A 19,311-nucleotide genomic window follows, 5' to 3' on the forward strand; every position below is an offset into this window, starting at 1 on the left:
TAGTCTAAGCCAGGGATATCTAACTGTATGTTTTGGATTTAATTGTCTGAGTCATAATTGTACCATGAGGTTGCCGACCTGATATATGATATATCAGAAATATATTCATACTGTATTGGTAACATATATTTTTAATAACCAAATTAATTTAATTTAAATATATCCAACCATCTATCTTTTACTGCTTATCCGGAGTCAGATCACAGAGGTAACAGTTCTGGGAGAGAATCCTAGACGTCACTTAGTATCTATAATTTAAGTAGCCAATGTAGTAGGCAATTAGAGTGGGGCACCCTCACTTTGAAAAGCAATGGGTTAGTTAGCGTGTTGATGTCATGAGCGTGTAGATGTGTTTTTGTGATCTGTATAAAATAAACACTTTGCCATAGACCACCTGTATTTGGGCCTGCATGGACTGCTAGTGGACCACTGGTTGAGAAACAGGGTTAAGTTTAAACAGAGCTTCTTAGACTTTAGGAAGAAACAGAAAGGATAGGCTATATGAAATTATTAAAATGAGTAGGATGAAGTATAAAACATTAACTTTAATCCTACCCCTAAAGAGAAGTATCTCAATGGAAACAAACCTGAGCTTATCCTTTTAGTTGACCTTGTACCATTGAACCTTGTCATGAAACTGTAACTTTTCCTATGCAGAATTCAATCAAAAACCCAAATTAAAACCCCCAAAATAACTTCTTTCTATCAATTAACCACCCCATGGATATATATATATATATATATATATATAGGTCTATATATATATATATATATATATAGTCTATATATATATATAGTCTATATATATATATATATATATATATATATATATATATATATTCTTTTTTTTTCTCGCATTCCTAAACTAAATGTGATAATAATAAATGTACCCCCATTGATTACGGATTGAGACAACATCTGGAATCAATAGGGGGTACATTAATTAACTATATTTTGGCTTAGGAATGCGACAATTTCAAGTGAGAAATCATTTTGTAATTTTTGGGGGTGAACTACTCCTTTAATTACGACAAACCTCATCCATTCTCTCTGTGATGAATTATTCTGGTCTCCTAGTCGTGCAGTAGAACTCAGACAGATTGATCATCACTGTTGCAGCAGTTTGTGTGTAGACGTGGTAACAGACTGGTCATGTGGGAGTCCTGCACACAATAATACAAGTTGATATAAGTTGATAAAACAGCCAGTATAAAGCATGCTGGACTTTGCCATCTTCGCTGTGACATTTGTGGTCATTCTGGTTGGTGCAGTCCTCTACCTTTATCCGGTAAGTTCATGAAACAGTAGTTAGTTAGCTGATAGCAAGTAAGCAACCCCTCCCCTGCTTGTGTCCTCTCTGTTTTTATTAACGGTGCTTTTATCATCTGGAAAACCAAAACAAATGTTTTATGGTATGCTCATCTGTTGAAAAGTAATAGAACGACCACCTGACCCATATGTCTGTCTGTATCAGGCATGCTACTGTATGTGTGTCAGTGAGAGCCAGAGGTGAGAGAGATAACGTGTGTGTGTGTGTGTGTGTGTGTGTGTGTGCGCGCGTGCGTGCGTGTGTGAAGGGACCCCAATGCAAACAAGCCAGTGCACGTTCATGTGGTCTTTTAGCCGCAAATTGCAACACTAGATTTTTTTATACTCATCCGATTATAAAAAAATCTAGTGTTGCAATTTGCGGCTAGTGGTCTTTATCATTTTAGTAGACCTTGTATCAGTGAACTGTCCTGTAGTGTACTGTACTATTCCTGTGCAAACTTCTAATGAAGTATTCAATAAAAACAATCAAGAGAGACAGAGAAAAAAGGAAGGAGGATAATTAGATAATGATAGATGCATTGGCTGCCAACGGGAGAGATTCAACATATTAAAACAAATCTAGTGTTGCAATTTGAGGCTACACTTCAACAAATACATACTTATGTGAAATGAACGTGTTTCCTTTCCACATTGTGCTCTGCTCACCATCCCAGTCATCCAGACGTGCTTCTGGCATTCCAGGTCTCAACCCCACAGATGAGAAGTAAGTTCACTTCATTATTGTCCATTCTTATCAGGGTGGGAATGTACCACATGCTCTTATCAAGTCGTTTTCTGGTTGGATTGAAACAGGGGTCATCACCACCAGGCTTGAAGCGGACATTTTTTTCAAGTACATACATATGTTTTACCATACACATAGAAAATGATCTGACAATAATATTACTGGAAACACATATTAAGAAATATAGCTTTGAACATTAATAGTGCAGTCGTTCTCAAAGTGGGTCGGGGGACCTTCCTTGAGGGGGTTTCAAATGAACCTTGGAGGTCTGTAACTCTGTGAGTGTACAAATGGAACCAAATGGACCCTCTTGAGAGTGTACAAATGGGGAGTCTCTCTCTATTCCGACATGACGCCACTCCGAAATTGACTTCTTATTGTCAGAGTGGCAAAGTTTAAGGTTAGGGTTAGAGATAGGGTTAGTGTCGGAATGGAGACATGTCGGAAAGGAGGCATGTCGGAGTGGCGGGATGTAACCGTACAAATGGCACCCCTGGGTCTGTAACTAGTTCCATCTGTACACTCCAAGAGTAATGGGGGTCCCAATATATATAAACAGAACGACCGTACAGTTGTTTAGAACGATATTCCTCTGTGTTAGGGATGGCAACCTACAGGACATTGTAAACAGGGGCAGTCTGCATGAGTTCCTGCTAAGCCTGCACCAGGAGTTTGGACCTGTGGCATCGTTCTGGTTCGGAGGCCGACCGGTGGTCAGCCTAGGCTCTGTGGAACAGCTACGACAGCACATCAACCCCAACAGGACCAGTGAGTGTGAATGCTTTTCGTCGAAATAAATGGTCATGCGTTGATCGGATTTAATGTGCAATGAGACTTTGGTAGAAGTTTGGGTTGTGTAATTCACCCTTTGTCAAGTACCGCCCGTTGTCCCACCCCTCTTCGCACCCATTGGTTGCTGTGTCTTGGTGGGACACTCCATCCACTACCATTTTAATTCATTTGCCTTTCATTTCAATTCATTTGTATTGTTATGCTGTGAGTTCAATTCTAATTTCAAACTTGGTTTCAATAAATGGAGCTGCTCAGTGGCAGTATAGTGACTCTGCATGTTTTTAAATGTTTTTATTTAAGTGGTTCCAAAACTCACTCTTTTAGCACATACCTTTATAGTATACGAATTGCAATCAATGCAGATTCTGCCAATATATCAAATCACAAAACCATAATTTTCCTGTTGAATTTACTAATTAATTAGGAAGAAAACCTGCACTGGATCAGTAGATCTGTACCGGTACTTCAAATAGTAACACTCAACAGAAAGTTAACATTTTCATACAAATAAAAATGCTGTTTGTGACGTTCCTGTAGTGCATCTATTGTCAGAATTAACTTTATTTACTTTCGTTTATATATTCAAAAGAGTGACTTTGAGAGACGTTTCACAGTGCAATGCAAGCCATTGAGGACTGGAGAATATAATCAACTGAGTAACTATTGAAAATATCTCCCCAATATTTGGCGTTACATCATGGAGTAACATCCACCAAAATGTGATTGTACTTTAATGTCTCAAGGACATATTTCATGGAACATATTAGCTTAACTCAGGAACTAAGGTATTGTAAACCATAATTTGCCCTTGTTCTTCTCTTTTGAAATACATATAATGTTTCTTCTTGTTCCTTTGTTCTTCCCAGCGGACTCCTTTGAGACAATGCTGAAGTCGTTGCTACGTTACCAGGCGGGCATGGGGGGCGGGGCCACCGAGGCAATGATGAGGAAGAAGGTGTACGAGAACGGCATCAACAACACGCTAAAGAACAACTTCAACCTCGTCCTCAAGGTTGGTGGGCTGAAGTGTAATTCTGGTGGCAGGTACAAAGGAGAAGACCAGCTCTACTACAATGGGAGAGCGTTTTTTGCAGGTCTTTCAGTCCGAGTGTATCAAAAAGGCAACTGGGTTAAGGCAGCGGACGCTTTTGGCTGCGCTGAGGTGCAGAAAGTCGGGGGGACGGAGATACACCTAAACCTAACCTTAACCCTAACCTCAGTAAAACTAACACTGGTGAATGTCTTGTGTCACAGAACCCCATCTGAAAAGATTTGTTTCTGGGACACCCAAAAAGGAAGATTTGTACTCAGCAAGTATAATTTTAGTTACCAAACAGGCATGGCTGGCATCAAATCATCTTTTGTCTGATGCATGTCTATGAGTGAAACACTGCAATACATTTTCAGAAGTTTGCAAGCTGTGTGCAGGAACTAGAACTTGTGTTTTCTTGTTGAAACATCACAACATACATTGTGAACCATGCAGTGTATAGACACTAATGCTACAGATATACTAACACATCTTTTCTGCATGCGCAAATATTGATATGCACTGCGTGTCGAAAGTAGTCCCACAATGCTTCATATGACGAAGTATAAATCAGGCTAAAACATTTTTTTACATTCTGTTTATTGAGTTTTTGGGGATGTTTTAGATCCTCATTACTCTCAGGTCATATACTGTAGTCACGTACTGATGAAAGTAAACAAGGTATCTCAAAATAGTCAAGGGAATTCGTAAGTAAATCAGGCTACATTCAGCAATCAGATAATCATTGCTGTTTGTGCATTGCCCTCTCTCTCTAAGCTGGTGGAGGAGCTGGTGGAGAAATGGCAGTCTTTCCCGGAGGGCCAGCACACCCCTCTGTGTGCCCATCTTCTCGGACTGTCCATGAAGACTGTCACCCAGCTGGCCCTGGGGCAGCGCTTCAAAGACGACGCAGAGGTCATCCGCTTCCGCAAGAACCACGATGCGGTGAGAAAATGTGCTTGGTTGCATTATTTGAACAGTAAACAACTTAAATCCTCTATACTTATATTCTCTGAGCGTGCTTCCAAACGCACCCTTTATAAACTTGACCTTTTGTTGGTTTTGTTCTCTTTTCATCCCTCTATACAAAATCTCTTCGCCAAAAATAGCCAATCCACAAGCTCACAACACATCACGTTGGAAACTTGTAGAATGTAACCCCCAGAATGGGGATGCTAGTGTTCTAGTATCCTCTTTTTTAACTGGGTTGTTGACTTTTGCTCCCATTTCACAAGATCTGGTCAGAGATTGGGAAAGGCTACCTGGATGGTTCCATGGAGAAGAGCTCCAGCAGGAAAGGACATTATGAGAGTGGTGAGTCAATATGTACCGTTCATGTCTGTTGTCTCTCTCTTTCTCTCTCAACAGAGAGAGATAATTGCAACCATGTTTGGTGCACTGTCTGCTTCGATTAACTTTATTAATGACTTACTATATACTTCGTTGACTGGAGTACCCTGGGGGTCCGTCCTTTTTTCCACCTCTACGTTTAATCTCTTTGCTGTAAATATCCAATTTGTCTTCTCACAACAAGTCACATTGCAAGCTTTTAGATTTTTCGCCAAAATGTGCAGCCCAGAATAGGGATGCTAGGGTTCATGTGGTTAACGAGAGTGCTTGTTTTGTCCAGCCCTGTCAGAGATGGAGTCAGTACTGCTGTCTGTGACCAGGGAGAGGAAAGCCCAGCAGAGCCAGGCCGTGTTCATAGACGCCTTGCTTCAGTCCAGCCTCACAGAGAGACAGGTGAACACTGGCTTCATTATAAACCGCCTTCGTTGGATGGATCATTATTCCAATGAAGGTTATACAAGGGACATGCCGTTAAAATACATCTTTAATGTCGGTCACACATTTCGAGGGGACATGGAATGGCCCAAGCAAAGGCACAAATATACAAAACATAATATTATTGTCACTGTCATCCAGTGTAGTTGTTATTTAGTCACAAGCTCTTGTTATTGCTTTTCATTGGTTCATGACATTATGCAATGGCTTTAAGCCATTTAGGCCTAGAATTATTTAATGCTTTAACTGAAAAGTCGTGAAAATGTGTGAAAATCTTTGAATATATGTATTGTTAAAGCGAACATTTGTAACTCAAATTTTGCTTCTGGGGGTCCCTAGAAGTAAATACTTTTAGATCAGGGTCCGTGGCCAAATACAGGTAATTTTGGGGGTCCTTGAAATGAAAAGGTTTGAGCACTGACATAGGAAAAATATAGGTTTTTCAGAAAACCTCGAAGGATTCAGAAGACACTTAGAATAGAATCGGGTCAAAATATTCAAAGTCTAAGTCTATGATTTTTCAAAAATAGCAGATCTACAAGCTCACAGCGTGACACTCAGTGCCGTGCTGTGAGCTTGTATATCTGCTATTTTTTTTAATAATGTTGACCCGGTTTGAATAGGTTAAAGTGGGTTTGATGTTAACATGTGACAGAGAAACAAGACGTATTTTGACAGTGATATTGTTGTATAATTAATTATTTCAGATCATGGAGGACAGCATGGTGTTCACTCTGGCAGGATGCGTCATCACAGCCAACTGTAAGTAAAGTTTGACACAACTGCTTTTAAAGGAACACCTTTACCCCAATTACTCACCACATGAACCACCTCAGTGGCCTTGTGGTGAGAGTGTCAGTGACTGGGAGGTCAGGGATTCAATCATAGATCATACCAAAGACTATAAAAACGGGATCCAATACCCACCTGCTTGGCGCTCAACATCAAGGGTTGGTTAGGGGGTAAGTCCATTTGACATACAGTATGGTACTAACTAGTGTCATGTGTACACCCCCTGGACATCAAGCTGCCTTGCACTACGGAAACAAAAGATGGGCTCCTGACCTACGGGCCACATGAACTCATTGAACCATTGGTTTTCAAGGCTAATTACATACTGTATATTTATACTCACCAATTGAAGTCTTGACATTTTGAGTTTGGCACATTCCTTCACAGCGAATGAAGAATCCAGAAACATAGAAAATACATGAATTGAAGATTGTATTCTTCTTATACGAGGCCTCTACCTATGGATAACACAATAAAAACATTAATAAAACATGATTTGCAGACAATGCAATGTACAGATCACTATTTTTATATTATATTGTTTAGACTGATGCTAGGTTCTTGGTTTACCTGTGATCCTAGTTCACTGAGACACTACACTGTCTCTCTGCATTAGATTTATGTGATTGAGAAGAAGTTAAGGGTGCATGCTAAAGGCCTACATTGTAATTGTAAATTGTTATTGTTTCCTGCAGTGTGTGTTTGGGCAGTGCACTTCCTGTCCACCTCTGAAGAGGTTCAGGACAAGCTGTATGAAGAGCTGGAGGAGGTGCTGGGTTCTGATCCCGTTTCTCTGGACAAGATCCCTCAGCTCAGGTAAGATCAGTCGCTGTCCAAATCTGACCTAATGAAGATCATCCATCCACGGTCCAGCCATCTTCTGCAGAATAAAGTGATTTGTAATAGCATTAAATATCATTACTTTTCAGGAAATGGGGAGGAAAATAACCTGTGTTCCACTGGATCCAATGAAGTCACAAGCTCTTGTTACTTTTCATTGGTTCAATATTTAACAACAGACATATCCACCCTTAATTTCTTGTGGAACTATTTATTGTTAGAAATAGCGAAAATCTGCTATTTTCTTTTTTTGTGACACTGTTGTATGATGATGTACGGCATCAGTTTAGGAAAGAAAAAAGAGATAAAAGTTTAATGCTCAACAACAACGATACTCAACTATTTCCTGCTTGATTACCTGTCTTGCGCAGGCAGGCAATCAGAGATCTCTCTAAGATCGTGGCTGACAATTAATGTTTTTCACAGAGTAACCCATTGTCTAGGACAGGTATTAAATGGCATGCTAACGTAGTGATTGTACTCCCCCCAAAATAAAAATATACACTCTTTTACGTTTGAGTCATTTAGCTGACACTGTTATATTTACAACAGGTTGGTCCCTAGAGGAAGTTCATATATAACATGAAGTAGTGCAATGGCAAATCCATTAAGCAGAGAATACGATCCTGTGATTACAGGAGCACACTATGGGGAAGTGGTGTAATAATAAAAATAATAATGTGTAAACTAAAATATGATATGGAAGGATTATATTTGGAAAATGAACTCTGTTGTCCTCCAGTTTAGGAAGAGACAGACATTACAATTTAGGGCTAAAAGTGAAATATTGATCAGTTCAGTTGCCCTGCTCTGATCGCGTTTCTGTCCTTGACCAGATACTGCCAGCAGGTCCTGAACGAGACGGTGAGGACTGCCAAACTGACCCCCGTCGCAGCCCGCCTTCAGGAAGTGGAAGGGAAAGTGGATCAGCATGTCATCCCCAAAGAGGTATCTGTTTTCTCTGTCTGTCTGCTCATCACCAGGTTATCACAAAGTAAAGACTTACGCATATTATATTACATACTAATTGGATTAACCACTTTGGCCGTCCCCATTTTCTGAATTCCAATATTAACACTTTGCGTTGCAACAGGTTGTGAGCTAATAGATTGGAGCTAATAGATATATTTTCTGTATAACGAAACATATACCAATAAGCTTAAGTGGTTAAGTGAATAATGAATATATTATGATGAATGCTAATGTGTTGCTTGTTTTTGTTTTATGGTATTTCAGACTCTTGTCATCTATGCGCTAGGAGTTGTCTTGCAGGATGCAAACACTTGGAGTGTCCCATACAGGTTTGCACTTTGCATACGTTACTTTTGACTATTTATTTCTTGATTAATTGCTTGGTTCTTGTAGGTTTTCCTGAAGACGAGGCTGTGTCTAAAACTTAAGTAGATAAATGTAGGAACGAAGCACTACACTCCCTGTAGAAATATTTGTAATTAATTTATTTTGAAGATTTTAAACGTGACGTTTCTGCCCCATATGAACTTCACCATAATTACAACACCAGAGGCAGCGCCACAGATCACTTTCAACCCAGAGTCAAAACCAACAAAGGGTCAAACTCTTTTTTCTGCTATACCACCAAAATGTGGAACGCCTTACCGAAGGCCATAAAGGAGTGTGGATCACTAGCATCCTTTAAAATTGCCCTTAAAAACCACTTACAGGCAGCAACCGTTCGCAACTGGTAAAAAATGAACCTAGCCCAACCCTACCCTCCCCTGCCCCTTCTTTGTATATACTGTTTTGTTTAGACTTACTGTCTTCTTTTGTTTTTCTTTACATATCTACTGCATAGTACTGTGTTCTATTTGTCTGTCATTCAATGTTATATGAGATACTTCAATGGTTTCCAGTGGAAATAAGCTTAGTCTTTTCATGGATCTCCTTTTAGTAGACCTTGTACCAGTGAACTGTACCGTCATGAAACTGTACCTTTTCCTATGCAAACTTCTAATAAAGTCTTCAATCAATCAAAATCAGATCCAGTGAAGGTTATATAGATCCGAAGATTCATTCATTTAAATTTAATTAAATTAAAGTGCATATTTCTATTGGGAGAGCCTAGCACCTCCTTCTTATGATTGAATAATTTCTCATTGGTTCTTACCATATTGTAATTTGTATCTAAATCCCCCCCCCACACACACACACACACACACACACACACACACACATTTTGTTAGTTTATATATACCGGTAATGTATTTATACAGCTTTGTGACACTCCTGCTCTGTACTCGCAGATTTGACCCAGATCGATTTGAGGAGGAGTCCGCCAGCAAGAGCTTCTCCCTACTGGGTTTCTCTGGAAACCAGGCATGCCCTGAGCTGAGGTACAACCGGCGTTCTCACATAACATTTAGAGAAGCCGGGGTTGTTTTTCTAAATTTAACTGGGTGGTCTGAGTCTTTCTGTTTATTTATTGAGGCAGCTGGTTAGAAAGCGGAGAGGAAAAGGAGTGGGTAAACTGCAAAGGGGAGGCACAGTGCCTGGTGGGACGCGATCCCAGGCCAGCTCCCTAGATGGGGAGCCAATGCACCGCCTCTCGGGACTTGAAAGAGAAACATTATGGGTAGCTAATCATTGCAGGGTTTCTTAAACAAAGACTTGCAGTATTTGCAGCAGTCCACCAGAATGGCAGAGTAGCCTGCCACAAGATTTCCCAGAGCATAACATGTTACAAGTGATATTCACGTTGTTTTTACTGCTCAGCTCGGTATGTCACTTAAACCGTACATGCTTAGTTGATCACGGTCCCCCAAGGCTCTACACTAGGTCTGCTCCTTTTTACCCCCTCTACACCAAATCATTTAACCGAAAATAGAAGATAGAAGATTGTATAAATACAATCTGTCCCGACCAGTCTGCCACCTCGATAAGTAACTTAATTACAGGGTGTCCTTAAAAAGCCTTACATTATCTTAAATCCATATTTTATTAAAAAAGGTCCTCAAAAAGTAAAGATTTTTTTCATCATCTGCTTATTCGAATTTAGTTGTGGAGGTAGCAGTTCCCTTTCTCTGGCCACATTATCCAGCACTGACTGGGGCATCCCGAGGCTTTCCCAGGCCAGTGTGGAGATATACAGTAGTCCCCCACCTGGTCCTTGTTCTGCCCTGTGGGCTCTACCCAGCTGGCCGTGCCTGGAAAACCTCCCCGGGGAGACCTTGATGAGGTGAAATTATATTATTATGGTATGTTGGTTAGTAGTGAATATATTTGCTAGTTTGAGTCCTGAGAACCATTTGTAGATGAAGTCAGAAAGTAGGGAGTAGGAGCATAGAAGGTCACAGCTGGCAGCCAGTCAGTGCCTCCTTGTTTTATGACTCTGAGAAAGAGATAAGTTGTTGGCTTTAATGAGCTAGGGAAAGAGAAGGAATAGATGTTTTTGTTTTAGTGGAGGAAATAAGGAACTGTGAGAGGGAGGGCGAGTCAGTCTGTCTTGTCTGTCTCTTGGTGTAGGATGTATGTACATGTGTGTGACTGTTACAGCGCTGTAAATAAATGTTTTCTATTATCTTTTAACATCGTTTCTGAGTCAAGGTTTTGCTGATCTTTTGAGAGTTTCAATTTCTGCTATGGAGTACATAAATTAAGTAGGATTTCTACGTCAGTTCTTGGCGTCACGAACAGGATCAACCGACCCCTTCGAGAGACCCGAACAGACGGACTGGTCAGGCGCCGACCGTTGAGGATTATTAGTGATCCTCGATCTCGTAAACCTGCCGGAGTAAAGGAGTCTTTCCCGTGCAGAGCGTGGGGTTCATCTGTGACGGAACTATCTCTCGATTGGGACGCGTTGATCACCGAACTAAGTCAACGAACAAGCGGTGAAACTCTCAACGATTCAGTATGGTCATAAGTCTCCGCAGAGTGGCACAGCGTGTTAGGCCACCGCCGAATTGGGCGTAAAACAGTTGATGAGAGTATTCTATAGAGTGAGACACTATAGAAACAGAACACCGAAACAGTACGGTGGGTGGATAGAACTGCTCCACTAAAAAGTCGCAGTCCCAGGTGCCTGATCAGCATTCTGGAGGTTAAAGTGTACACGATGAATAGATGACTCAGATCGATGTTAGATGTTATAGAATATTCTGTGTTGTGTGAATATTCTGTGTTGTGTGAATTAGATCATAATGAAAATGGTGAAACGTTAAAAGTGGTTTGAATCTAAAATATTGGTATTTGGTGTGAACTACACGCAGGTGAAATACTAGAATTATATAAAGTAAAAAATATATAAAAAAATAGAAGGGGAAACATTTTATGATAGAGGTATTTTGTCTCCTAAAAACTGAACCAAGTAAAGAAACAAGTAAATCATGAACAAAATATGAAACAAATAATAGAAAATAAGGTTGTGTTGACAAAGAAAAAAAAAAAAAAGAAGAGAAACTGAATAAAAAACATTTTTTAAACAAGATTATGAGGACAACTGAATCTATGTCTGTAGAAACGCACACTAACCCGCACTTTGTACCCCGAGGTATCTTTGGACTAGGACTGCTACCCTGGCAGGACCAGGAGAAGCGACTTTAAGCAGGCGAATGACTCCCCCTGAATACGGCCATAAATCAACCCCTGAACCTAGGGAGTGCAGCTGAGCTTGACAAACAGAGCTGCATCTGCCCCAGTACTGAAGACTTGTTGCATGGAGAAATTACCAGTATACAGACACTGCTGGCACTGCCGGACTCACCAGAGTCACCACGCTATGGTACATTGCCCCTCAGCCCAGGCCAGTAGGCCTATGAAGAAGACATTCAAATAATCAACAAAAAAAGAAAGCTGGAAGATCTACAAAAAGGACAGGGCTGGACACTTGCAATGTTACAGTACAAGCTGAAAACTTGGAAAAAGCAAAGGCAGCGATATGGCACTATATCAGAACTACAAAATGGATACAGAGACAATTTGAAGAAACTCAACTGAGTACCAACGTTGGAGCGCTGAATTTGGAGGACAATCAGAACGACGACTTTTTGGACGACACATGGATGGAGCGGCGGCCGTATTCAGGGTGGACAAGGTCGCTCTGTGTCGTTCTAATTTAACCTGGTCCCAGGCTGTTGATCCCCAAGGAACACGGGAATCGCTTTTGCATGCATGCCATGGGGCCCCGTAGGAGACAAGGTAAAGAAATGTATGAAACAATGATTGATTAATTAATTGTTTGACAAGGCCATTAGATTAGATGTAAGATGTATATGATATTGACAGACACTTATTAGCAGTTATTGATGTTAAGTGACTTCAAGAAATTATTTAGACATTTACTGAGAAAGTTGAAAAAGCTACATACAGTATTGTGCAAAATACTCGTCACAGTGTTATAATAAATATCCCATGATTATTTACAATAATTGGTAAACAGTTTAAAGTTATGGTGGTTTTTGGTATTAAGTAAGTCAGAGTCTGTGAAACCTTTTAAACTTTTATCAGTACTAATCGATCTTTCTGAACTGTACAACCATGTCATGAGATGGTATATGGGTCATTTTATGCATTCATTTTTGAGGTCTTATAATTGTCCAGTTACATTAGACAGGGATTCAATTCTAAAACTAGGAATTGTTATATTATATGGTTCAGAAGAGAGAGAGAGAGGAGCACTCGTCAAACACAGTTCCGTCAAATACTTGTCTTGGGTGCACGGCTCAGGGAACGAATAAACTTTTAGAAAGGAGATGCCCGCACTCACTTTAGAATGAAATCTTGGAATTTTTACATGGTTGAATAATGAAATTGAAAATGTAATCCAATGCAAATAATGCATTCATATACAGTATGGTAACATTCATTTAATCCAGTCAAAATATTTGTCATTTATCAATACAAATTATGGACGTCAAAGGTAAATACTAATATACTAACAGAGGCATTAAAAAGTACCCAGCAAAATGTCCCTATTGAATAAATGAATATCTTTAAAACCAGAGGAAAAATATATATAAGTATTCATGTATGAAATACGAGTCATGTGACTTAATGCTATTATGGTGGAATATATGTCTTTCATTTTCAGAGATTGGATATAGAATAATATTCTATTATCTGTAGGGTTATTGTAGTTGTAAATGGGCAATATTGAGCATAGAAATTCCTCTCATTACTGATGAGGTGTGTTAAGACAGCTTGGAGTTTTAAGTAATGTTTCTGGTTCCATTTGATGTTCTAGACATTATGCCCTTGTTTCCATTGTTTATATCAAACGATCTAGAATGGTCACAGCTCATGTTTCAGTGAGGCGAAATTGATCCAAAAGAATGTGGTATGCAGCCCGACGGGAAACACCCGGAATTTTAAAGTCTGTTATGTAGAATACCCCTCTGCTTCGTGTTTATAGTGTTTTGATGTCTCTGTGACATAAATTATGTGTGTACACTTAGAACAGGACGCTTGGTCATATTTAGATGAACATTTTGTTTGAGTTTTTGATTTATTGGCAATGTAAGAGTTGGCTACCTTTATCACCTGCTTTGTTTGTGTAAACTTGGTATGGCATGGGTGAAGTAAAGTCTTATCCACCTGTGGCCATAAGGCTGTTTGACTCCAATACTTTAAGACCAGTCACATGTCAATTTAGATTATCTCAAATGTTAGGTTAAAAAGCGATGTTTTATACTTTATTGGAAGCTGTTGTAGTGTAAACATGTCCACAGGCTGAGTGTGGCTGTTGTTGCGTTATCATGCGTTAATATGATTTAGATCAGATGGCACAGTTTTATCACAAAACCTGATGACCTGTAAATAGTGCACCAAACGAGATATGGTCCGTCTTTTAAAATATTTATATGAAGGTGGTCACAATGTCAGCGCGACTAAAATGGTTAAGCATAGTTAATTAATTAATTCCAAAGGGGAATATTTAGTTGGCTACATTATTACAGTAGGCCTAGGCCTGGGGAGGGTAAATTGGTTCAAATCATGTGAATACTATTCAGGAATTACAATTAGTTTACCTATGACAGTAACATATATATGATAGACACGATAGAGTATGATAGACATTTTATTAATTTGTATTTGTTATTTTGGCCTAATTTTTTTTTATTACCCTTTCATACTTCAGTATTTCTCTCTTAAAGGGACATGCACGCTCATGCGGGCTGAAGAGCAAGAGGAATCCTATTTCTATCCTTAAAGCATTCAAGACAGCTTTATTGAGGCCCCCCACCCTTGGCCCCACTTCTCCCTTACATTTGATTTGTTGCATACTTCTCTTGTGATCTGGACAGCGTCATTCAGGATCCTATATGTGTTCACATGTAGACATACAGGACCCCCCTGTGTTAACTTAAGGGCTTTTGCTGTTGAAGATGGAGCCGTTATCTGCTCATGTGACTTATTCTTTATGCTGTTAATTCTGACGAGTTCATCTTATAGGATTATTGGGCCTCACACTTTTTGTTTAAGTGATGGCTGAAACAAGATTTCTTTCTCTTGAACATTGCAGCCTAACGTTGCAGGGGACAGTGTTCTGTTCTGAATGAGGTTGTACTTTTGCCTGTACTGGAAGATGCAAAACCAGAAGACTTTCCTTGACGTTCATAATGTAGATTAATATTATGTTTTTAATTGTGATGATGAACATGATTGTTTTGATTAACCAAATTAACTCATTGACCTGATTTGTTCCCTTAGGCCTGGCCTTGTTGGAGTGCCGTTGGAGAATTCTGAATTAATTATTATTATTTTCCCCCAGTGGCAGCAACTTTCCGCTTCTTGTACATATCTGAGAAATTGTTGGTTTGTTAGAATACTGCTAGTGATTTCTCCATGTGTTTATCTGATGTCCCCACTTTCCCCACTGCCCCTGAATGTGGTGTTTGGGATCGTGAATTTTTATTACACAGTTGAGATGCCCTTTGTGTTAACAAATATTGGTTACAGAGGGAGTCACTGCTACTGACATCTGGAGGCCTACAGGTTCCACACGCACTGCCCACCCAAAAGTGGCTGCTCCTTACATCAAACGCTGGCCCAAACTGAACGTGTACAACAGGAAGTTTTGCTGGAAAGATTGGAGGTCACCACGGTTGGAGGGCCCGTTCATGGTATTGCTACCATTCACACGTCAATCAAAGTCGAGGAGAGGTCAACTTGGGTGCTCGCATCACACTGTAAGCTGTTCGAGGGTTCAGCCCGGCCTGAGCCTGACCAAATGGACGTTTCTGAGTCAAGGTTTTGCTGATCTTTTGAGAGTTTCAATTCTGCTATGGAGTACATGAATTAAGTAGGATTTCTACGTCACCTCCAGGAGGCATCCTCCTTCTAGATGTCAGAACCACCTCAACTGGCCTCTTTTCTATGCAACGGAGCATCTGCTCTACTCCCAAGTCTCTCACGGATGACTGAGCTTCTCACCTTATCCCTAAGGGAAGACGCCAGCAACCCTCCTGGGAAATCCCATTTCGGACGCCTTTATCCTTCGGTCATGAGCCACGTTTCATCACCATAGGTGAGAGGAGGAACGGTTGACCGGCGGCAGATGCAGAGCTTCAATCAAAGTTTCAATCATAATGGTGCGGCACAGCAAATACAATATTGTAACTCCCCCCCCTACCGGTTTCCTGCTGAGTTATAAACTATTTTTAGTAAGGTATTTAATAAAAATGACAAAGTATGTATTTTGATGTATTCCCAATTAGACAATTTAGAACGAGTAACCGCTCAGCCCTGTCCATTGAGTTCAATGAGTTCTCAAAAGGTTTTCACTTTCAGCTATTACCTTCAATGGTGTGATTTCCAAATTATAAACTTTTCAGGTTGTGAACCACAAAGGTTCACAGGAGCTTCTATGTTCAAGGCACTCTATACCGTTCTACAGTACAGAAGTTGCAATTCTGTCAAGATGAAACTGCAGTATTAACAATAAATGGCTTGCCTTGAATACTAAAATTCAATACTAAAACCTGTGCTCGATAATGTTTGTCTTTCTACAATCACAGCCCTATTTTGATTGTATTAAGGTGGCAAATGCTGTTTGGCCACTCAAAACAGCATTGGCCACTCATGGCACTAGAATAACTTAACCTCTGAGCCCTATTTTATACTTTATCACATGATGGTGGTGTACAATGAAAATGGACGATCCACAACCGTGTTGTAGATCTGCAATTTTACCCATTTGTTTTGGAGGTTATAGTAGTGATTATTGATTCCTGCGTGTAGCGTCCAACATGACTCTGTTGATGTCTTTGTCAGGTTCGCCTACACTGTCGCTGCAGTCCTGCTCAGCACGTTGGTACGGCGGCTGAAACTTCACCGGTTGAAGGGTCATGTCGTGGAGGTGAAATCGGAACTGGTTTCCACCCCTAAAGACGACACCTGGGTCACCGTCAGTGAAAGAAGATAGAATTTACCCTTCCAACTTCCTAACCAGGCGAAGCGGAAACCTCCGAAGACTATTACAAACGGCAATATGTCCTCCTCGAGAGGAGAGCACAACATTGCGTGGAGTTCTTCGGTCAGTGTCTCTGATTAATGTAGATTAATGTAGATTGTTCTGTCAAGCAAGAACTGAGTTCTGTTATGAAAGGAACATGTATTAATTACATCATTCAGTGTTAACTATTGTAAGAACACAGAACAACATTTAATTTGGGTAGAACTTTTTTTAGTTTGGCTTAATTCAGTGTTCCTTATAGGTGTGTGTGTGTGTGTGTGTGTGTGTGTGTGTGTGTGTGTGTGTGTGTGTGTGTGTGTGTGTGTGTGTGTGTGTGTGTGTGTGTGTCAAGCCATGTTGCTTTGTTCAGCCAATAAGCCTTAAACCACATCACCAGGGGTCAAATTTGTTGTTATCCCGCTTATTACCCGGCTACTAAATAAAATGTATAATTTGACTCAAAACTAAAAACAAAACAAAGTATTTCCTTGTTTACAGACAGCTGAAAGTATTCCACAAGTGTTGCACTCTGCGTCCCCCCCAGCGCAACATGGTCGCCTTGGAAAAGTGCTGATTAGATAGAATCAATTTTCTGATACTACGTCTTCTATTTCTCGCTTAAAATATTTTTTAAAACATTCTTGAGAGCAACGTTTAGTTCTAAATGTTGCTGTGTGTTTGTTTACATGGCTGACATGTTGGATACCGCACAAGATTCATGTAGTGCAGCCTGACTGCAGCAGGTGTTCTGAGCCTTTGATTAGGCAGCGGTCTGTTATCAAGGAATATCAGACCTCTGATTTCAGCGATTGACCAATCAGAATCAAGCATTCAAACAAGCCGGGTAAGGTGGGGAAACTTGTAGTTTTTATGCTTTTGCACTTTGTAACAACAGTTTAACCTGGAACTCTTTTAGCACCCACATTCCAGATGACATCTATTTTGTCATTAAAAATGTTTATACAAAAGAACCCGATATAGCAGACTCAGAATTTGTACATGCCATCACTTAAACATCCCTTTAGACCAGGGGTCTTCAACGTTTTCAGGCCAAGGACCCCTTAGCTGAGAGAGAGATGAAGCAGGGACCCCCACAACCTCTTTTTCGTTTGACAGCGCAATCATCAGTGCATTTTGGATTCATGTCAATTTGTGTTTTCAGATATTTAACCACTTGAACCGTCAATACTTAAACAAGAATTGACACAGTCAATATATACGCTGGTGATTTTGTGACTTGACTGGACAAGAGAATGAGAAATGTACTTGTCCAGAGGACACTGTGCCTCAAAAAGTTAATGTGAAGTCCTGCTGTGTGCGCGCACTGTTCCAGCAGCCCCCCCAGTCCTTTCCCCTAGAGCCCAGAGGAGTGCCCCTTTCTCCCATTCTCTCATAGCCTGGGGTAAACTGCCCTGCCATTGGCCCTTAACATTAGCCAATCCTACTTACTAGTTCGGTTACCATGTGCCATGGTTCAGCCAATAGGCAAAAGGTGCCCTGTAAGTCACTCCACAAACTCACCAAAATATTGAGCTGGTTTTCACCAGCTAACAAGAATTGACACAGTCAATATAAAATCTGTGATTTGTGTTTGATTAATGTTTGCCATATTGCTTCAATATGTTCACTATTGATCGAAATTGCAGTTAAAACTTAAACCAAATTTAAACCAAACCAAACTAATTGCTGTAGTATGCCAAATGGGAGCCCCCTAGTGGCGACAAGGATTTTAAGGGTCCTACGCTCCATAATATGTTCGCTATTGATCGAAATTGCAGATTAAAATTGAGCAAAATTAAAGAAAGTGATGTTTTACAAAAACAAATGCTGTAGCATTATGGGTATTTTCATGGTGCTACACTTCATAATAATATGTTACCTATTGCGTCATGATCCAAGGGAGCCAGGGGAAAAGAGATTTTTATTCTACGACCTACAGTTCAAGAGTTATGGGCCAAAATGTAAAGTGGGCTTTTATAGCGCCACCATGAGGCAAACTGGTGTGATTATTTTTGATATGCATAGGCCTCTGGACTGAAGGCTGTACAATTTCAGAGGGAAATTTCCAGAGCTTAGAAAACAGGTGTTTCGTTCGAAACACTTGTGTTTTTACATTTTCCCAGTCAAGTCAATGGGGAAAAAATAAAGATAACTTTATTAAAATGTATTACAACCAAATTCACATCACACACCAATGGTGTACTTGTGATTGTACTACAAACGTTATTTGGGGGATATATATATATATATATATATATATATATATATATATATATATATATATATATATATATATATATATATATATATATATATATATACTTGAATATCTCAAAAATTATACCAGCACAAATTATAACATTTACGGCACAATTCAGCACAAATTCAGCACTAAATAATGACACCATTTTCATCATAAGGGGTGCCAACTCCACGCAAGTACAATGAACTCCTCAAATGAATGCCATATCCCCCAGAATCACTGTAACAAAAGGTAGGCTACATTACAAGACAATAGAGCCTGGCCTGTTGGAACAGATATGCTAATAATCAAATTCACAGTTCCTCTCTTTCTAAACACCAAGACATATTCTGCTATGCTTTTCC

At 39.9% G+C, this 19,311-nt stretch overlaps 1 protein-coding gene across 2 annotated transcripts; it reads left to right on the top strand.

The window, feature by feature from the left end:
• The first annotated feature begins 1,124 nt into the window (after positions 1-1,124).
• LOC308279959 (cytochrome P450 20A1-like) lies at positions 1,125-17,667 on the top strand. Of its 2 annotated transcripts, XM_080720183.1 has the most exons (14): positions 1,125-1,288; positions 1,986-2,035; positions 2,658-2,824; positions 3,715-3,860; positions 4,656-4,823; positions 5,114-5,192; positions 5,509-5,621; positions 6,371-6,425; positions 7,151-7,271; positions 8,132-8,243; positions 8,532-8,596; positions 9,557-9,646; positions 10,309-10,488; positions 16,524-17,667. In XM_080720183.1, the coding sequence occupies exons 1-14, from the start codon at positions 1,217-1,219 to the stop codon at positions 16,672-16,674; spliced, it is 1,569 nt and encodes a 522-aa protein (XP_080576309.1). In that variant the 5' UTR covers positions 1,125-1,216; the 3' UTR covers positions 16,675-17,667. The 2 variants fall into 2 exon arrangements, with proteins under 2 accessions (XP_080576309.1, XP_080576310.1); XM_080720184.1 differs by lacking the exon at positions 10,309-10,488.
• Positions 17,668-19,311: the final 1,644 nt, after the last annotated feature.

Source organism: Nannobrachium achirus (genome assembly GCF_963921795.1).
Source record: "Nannobrachium achirus genome assembly, chromosome: 24".
Classification (NCBI taxonomy): domain Eukaryota; kingdom Metazoa; phylum Chordata; class Actinopteri; order Myctophiformes; family Myctophidae; genus Nannobrachium; species Nannobrachium achirus.

Bases quoted from the DNA above. Each gene is read 5' to 3' on its own strand.
- LOC308279959 (XM_080720183.1), top strand. From the start codon at position 1,217: ATGCTGGACTTTGCCATCTTCGCTGTGACATTTGTGGTCATTCTGGTT. The intron at 3,861-4,655 runs GTTGGTGGGCTG...TCTCTCTCTAAG, and splicing joins ACTTCAACCTCGTCCTCAAG to CTGGTGGAGGAGCTGGTGGA. The intron at 4,824-5,113 runs GTGAGAAAATGT...CCATTTCACAAG, and splicing joins TCCGCAAGAACCACGATGCG to ATCTGGTCAGAGATTGGGAA.